Raw genomic sequence first — 5,819 nt, 5'->3', positions numbered from 1 at the left:
AAAATGCCTGGGAATTTTTTTTTTTAATCAGGAATTAAGGACAGAAAAATCCGAATTTGGAAGTCAAGAGTGAGGATTCTCTAGGGAGAGAATAAAGATGCTGGGCCTTTCCTTTGGGTTTGAGAGGAAATAGTGCTTAAAGACCGACTTCCTTTCTCTGGTCACGTGGCTGGTGCTAGTATAAATGCTTACTACCAGCCAGGTTCCTCACCATTTTTTCCTGCATGGCATGGACAGAAGTAGGGGCTAAAGCTCTGTTCCTCTCTCCTGGAAGCTTGCAGACCTCCCTTCAGAACCAATCCCAAGAAGCCACCTATCCGGAACAACACAAGGCAAGGCAGCTAGTGTAGTGCTTGTGCTCTGGGAAGCGAGGCCAGGATCAGGTTTGAGGGGAAGGTTCTGGGAGACCAGAGGAAGGATGTCAGAACCAAATGGAAGGCTCATGCCCACAGACAGGAGCTAGTGTGAGGAGCAAGGAAACAGCCAGGAAACCAAGGCTGGAGAGTGGACAGAGGGACAGGACCTGGGTTGGGGGCCAGCAAGGGTGACACCCCAAATGGAAACTGAGTTACCCCGTGAAGAAGACGAGTTCTATTTATGGTCAGAATGCCAGGCTCAAGGGCCAGTGAAGGCCTGTGGGCTTTTCTGAATATTTCTCTAAGGTCTTCTAGGGACAAGCCTTCCTCCTAAGGCTAGTGCTGGTTCATCCTTCTTCCCCTCCACCCTCCTCTAAGCCTCCCAGCCTCCCCTTTTCTTTTTTTTTCTTTTTTTTTTTTTTACATGGAGTTTTTGCTCTTACCGCCCAGCGTAGAGTGCAATGGCGCAATCTTGACTCACTGCAACCTCTGCTTCCCAGGTTCAAGCGATTCTCCTGCCTCATCCTACCAAGTAGCTGGGATTACAGGCGCCCGCCACCTCACCCGGCTAATTTTTTTTTTTTTTTTTTTTTTTGGATTTTTAGTGCAGATGGGGCTTCACCACTTTGGCCAGGCTGGTCTCGAACTCCTGACTTCAGGTGATCTGCCCGCCTCGGCCTCCCAAAGTGCTGGGATTACAGAAGTGAGCCACCGTGCCCAGCCCCAGCTTCCCCTTTTCTAGAGAATCCCAGAGTTTGGTGTGGGACAGGGGAGGACAAGGTAGGGGCGAATCTGTGCTCTGCAAAACAGACAAAGGGAAGTAGGAAGCTGGGCTGGTGGCTGGGCACTTGGGTCCTGTGGAGAGCTGGCACTGGGTATCGGCACCTGGGGCCCCACAGCCTCGTTATCCTGACATGCATCTTACAGCTCTCTCCCCACACTGATGCCTTTCTCTCCTGCAGGTGTCTGTCTGAGAAAGGGACTTGAGTAAAGTTAGAAACTGGTAACAGTAACTTCCTGTATCTGTGAGGATAGGAGGAGAAAGGCTAGGGAAACTGGAGGGGGAATTCCCTTGGGAAGCCACGGGTTGGTCTCCTCCAGAGACACATGATGGCAAACATAATCACTACTGCTTAATATCCCGCCCCAGGCAAAGTCAATAATTGCTCTGGGTAGTTCGAGCAGGTGGTGTGAGCAAGCCGTGGTGGCATCAGAAAGCACAGTCCTGGGAAGGGGCCAGTGCTGGGGAGGATGTCTGCATCCTGAAGGAGAGCTGGCTGCTCGGGCTGTGAGTGAGACCCCCCGAACCCGCCCTTTTTTGTTCCCCTCCAGGATGCTGCCGGACTGGAAGAGCTCCTTGATCCTCATGGCTTACATCATCATCTTCCTCACTGGCCTCCCTGCCAACCTCCTGGCCCTGCGGGCCTTTGTGGGGCGGGTCCGCCAGCCCCAGCCTGCACCTGTGCACATCCTCCTGCTAAGCCTGACGCTGGCCGACCTCCTCCTGCTGCTGCTGCTGCCCTTCAAGATCATCGAGGCTGCATCGAACTTCCGCTGGTACCTGCCCGAGGTCGTCTGCGCCCTCACGAGTTTCGGCTTCTACAGCAGCATCTACTGCAGCACGTGGCTGCTGGCGGGCATCAGCATCGAGCGCTACCTGGGAGTGGCTTTCCCCGTGCAGTACAAGCTCTCCCGCCGGCCTCTGTATGGAGTGATTGCAGCTCTGGTGGCCTGGCTTATGTCCTTTGGTCACTGCACCATCGTGATCATCGTTCAGTACTTGAACACGACTGAGCAGATCAGAAGTGGCAATGAAATTACCTGCTACGAGAACTTCACCGATAACCAGCTGGACGTGGTGCTGCCCGTGCGGCTGGAGCTGTGCCTGGTGCTCTTCTTCATCCCCATGGCAGTCACCATCTTCTGCTACTGGCGTTTTGTGTGGATCATGCTCTCCCAGCCCCATGTGGGGGCCCAGAGGCGGCGCCGAGCCGTGGGGCTGGCTGTGGTGACGCTGCTCAATTTCCTGGTGTGCTTCGGACCTTACAACGTGTCCCACCTGGTGGGGTATCACCAGAGAAAAAGCCCCTGGTGGCGGTCAATAGCCGTGGTGTTCAGTTCACTCAATGCCAGCCTGGACCCCCTGCTCTTCTATTTCTCTTCTTCGGTGGTGCGCAGGGCATTTGGGAGAGGGCTGCAGGTGCTGCGGAATCAGGGCTCCTCCCTATTGGGACGCAGAGGCAAAGACACAGCAGAGGGGACAAATGAGGACAGGGGTGCGGGTCAAGGAGAGGGGATGCCAAGTTCGGACTTCACTACGGAGTAGTGGTTTCCCTGGACCTTCGGAGGTGGCCTGGGTTACACAGGAACTGGGAAGCCTGGGAGAGGCGGAGCAGGAAGGCTCCCATCCAGATTCAGAAATCCTTAGACCCAGTCCAGAACTGGGACATTGAAAAAATGCCTTTCACCAGCTTGGTATCCCTTCCTGACTGAATTGTACTACTCAAAGGAGCATGACTCAGAGATGCAGGAAGAAGTAGTTAGGTATAGAAGCACCGGCCGGGTGTGGTGGCTCATGCATGTAATCCCAGAACTTTGGGAGGCTGAGGCAGGTGGATCACTTGAGGTCGGGAGATTGAGACCATCCTGGCCAACATGGGAAACCCCGTCTCTACTAAAAGTACAAAAAAATTAGCTGGGCATGGTGGCACGTGCCTATAATCCCAGCTACTCAGGAGGCTGAGGCAGGAGAATCGCTTGAACCCGGGAGTTGGAGGCTGCAGTGAGCTGAGATCACGCCACTGCACTCCAGCCTAGCGACAGAGCGAGACTCCATCTAAATAAAAAAAAAAAAAAAAGAAGCACCTTCAGGCTGGAGAAGCAGCATAGCTAACACGAGTCCTGTCCTTGTGATGTGGTTGATAGTTGGGGATGGCCAGGCTGAAGCAGAGAGTCCTAGAGAAATTTCGATACAAGCTTCAAAGCAACACCTAGACACTGCTCTAGCGGTTGATGCTGGAGATAAACCAACAAGAGAGACATGGAAGAGAAATACTAAATAAAGTCAAAGAAGACTCACAAAGGTTCTGAGCCTGGAGATGAGCAGGGAGGCCTCAGGGCTTAGACCTTTAATGATAGGGGTTTCCCTGCATCGGTTTGACCTGTTGCCTTTTTGATGCGCTCTGTTTGTTTTCATGTGTTATCTTGTCTCCCCTGCTAAACTGGGAGCTGCCAGAGGTCTGGGTCTTATCTCCTTCTTCCATGGTACCCCACACGGGCAAGGATGTGGTTTGGTACCCAGCAATCAGAGACTGGCACTCCCTCATACAGGAGAAAGCAACCTGGTCTAGCAAATTGAAAATAAAGATTATAAAACTCTGAAGTGAATGTCCACAATTTTTGTAACACTGCTGCAAGCACAGGGAGGGCAAAAATGGGAGAGAGAACCAGATTCAGCAGCAAAGTGGAAAAGTGATGCATCCGAAACCACAGAAACATCTTAAGACAAAGAGGTGGTGCGGGCAAAGGAAGTGAGGGCACTGACAGAATCATCTTTCGAGGGATGAATAGAGTCCAGCCTTAGAAAGGTTGCGGGGTGGTTCCGACTCACAGTCATCTGTCTGTCACAGGGCCTTAAAACATGTTACCCTCCTCCTCAGAAACCTGCAGAGCTTTCCTATCATCAAAATGTTTCCTTGGCCAGGTGCAGGGGCTCATGCCTGTAATCCCAGCACTTTGGGAGGCTGAGGTGGGAGGATCGCTTGAGCCTGGGAGTTGGAGACCCACCTGGGCAACACAGTGAGACCCTGTCTCTCAATTTTAAAAATTTAATTTAAAAAGATGCTTCCGGCTGGGCACAGTGGCTCACGCCTATAATCCCAGCACTTTGGGAGGCCAAGGCGGGCGGATCGCCTGAGGTCAGGAGTTCGAGACCAGCCTGGCTAACATGGTAAAACCCCATCTCTACTAAAAAGGCAAAAAAATTAGCTGGGCATGGTGGCACGTGCCTGTAATCCCAGCTACTCAGGAGGCTGAGGCAGGAGAATCGCTTGAACCCGGGAGGCAGAGGTTGCAGTGAGCCGAGATCGCGCCATGCACTCCAGCCTGGGTGACAGAGCGAGACCCCGTCTCCAAAAAAAAAAAAAAAAAAAAAAGTGCTTCCCCCAAGGAACTCATATTGTACCATTCTTTTCCTTGATTTGTGCTGTCTCTCCCCTTCCAGTTCTACCTGCCTAGCTCATTTTTCCACAATAAGGACTCCTAGACCATTCTCTCTAGTTAAATGACCTCCAGCTCCTAACCTAGTAGTTTGCAACCTGGGCTGTACATCAGAATTACATGCGGAGGTGTGAAAATAATACAGAGAGCCACCTCCAACCTACTGACAGAATCTCTGCAGGTGGGGCCCCAGCAAGTGAGCTTTTCAAAAAAGCACCCCAGGTGGCCAGCTGGGGTCACGAATCACTGCCTTATCTCAGAAGCCGAATCTGTCCAAGAACTTGTTCTTCAAAAACCTTGCCTGCTTATTCGTCCCCCCTCACCTCAATCCCACATTCTTCTACCTGTTTTTTTGTTGGTTTGTTTGTTTGTTTGTTTGTTTGTTTGTTTTTAGAGTTGGGGTCTCACTCTGTTGCCCAGGCTGGAGTGCAGTGGCACAATCATGGCTCACTGCAACCTCGAACTCCTGGGCTCAAGTCACCCTCCTGCCTCAGCCTCCCGAGTAGATGGGACTACAGGTGCACACCACCACACTCAGCTAATTATTTTATTTTATTTTTTGTAGAGATAGGGTGTTGCCCAGGCTGGTCTTGAACTCCTGGCCTCAAGTGATTCTCCTGCCTTGGCCTCCCAAAGTGTTGGGATTACACATGTGAGCCACCATGCCTGGCCCTCCCCCATCTTCTGGTGCTTGCTTCTTCCTCACTTAGAAAAATCCACTCAATATTCACTTTCTCCAGAAAACCTTTCCTTATTAGTCCCACTGAACTGAAGGCTCATTTTCTATTTTTCTCCTTCCAAAGACTGGACAGGTGCCATAAGAACCCTGAATTCAGTGTCCATTCCACTTACTAAATGGATGGCCTGAAGCAAGCCTCCACCTCCAGCCTCTATTTCTAAATCATAGTGATTAGGATACTAGATACCTCCCAAGATTATTCTGCAGATTAAAATAAGACTGTATGAATAAAATTGCTGAGAAATCATAGAATATTAAGTAGTTCTAAGATATAAATCCATGTACACAGATGTACCCTCACTTATTAGAAATATAATAAGTAAACATTAGAAATAATGGAAATAATGCTGGGCATGGTGGCTCATGCCTGTAATCCCAGCACTTTGGGAGGCCGAGATGGGCAGATCACTTGAGGTCAGGAATTCGAGATCAGCCTGGCCAACATGGTGAAATCCTATCTCTACTAAAAATACAAAAAATTAGCCAAGCACGGTGGCAGGTACCTG

At 50.9% G+C, this 5,819-nt stretch overlaps 1 protein-coding gene across 1 annotated transcript; it reads left to right on the top strand.

Annotated features, from left to right (window-relative positions):
* Positions 1–209: 209 nt before the first annotated feature.
* On the top strand, positions 210–3,738 carry FFAR2 (free fatty acid receptor 2). Its single transcript, XM_003280025.2, has 2 exons — positions 210–332; positions 1,689–3,738. The coding sequence occupies exon 2, from the start codon at positions 1,690–1,692 to the stop codon at positions 2,680–2,682; it is 993 nt and encodes a 330-aa protein (XP_003280073.1). The 5' UTR covers positions 210–332; position 1,689; the 3' UTR covers positions 2,683–3,738.
* Positions 3,739–5,819: the final 2,081 nt, after the last annotated feature.

The sequence above is a fragment of the Nomascus leucogenys genome, chromosome 10, assembly GCF_006542625.1.
Source record: "Nomascus leucogenys isolate Asia chromosome 10, Asia_NLE_v1, whole genome shotgun sequence".
NCBI lineage: Eukaryota > Metazoa > Chordata > Mammalia > Primates > Hylobatidae > Nomascus > Nomascus leucogenys.
The sequence above is the reverse complement of the archived record's forward strand: the minus strand, read 5'-3'. Positions and strand labels throughout refer to the sequence as shown.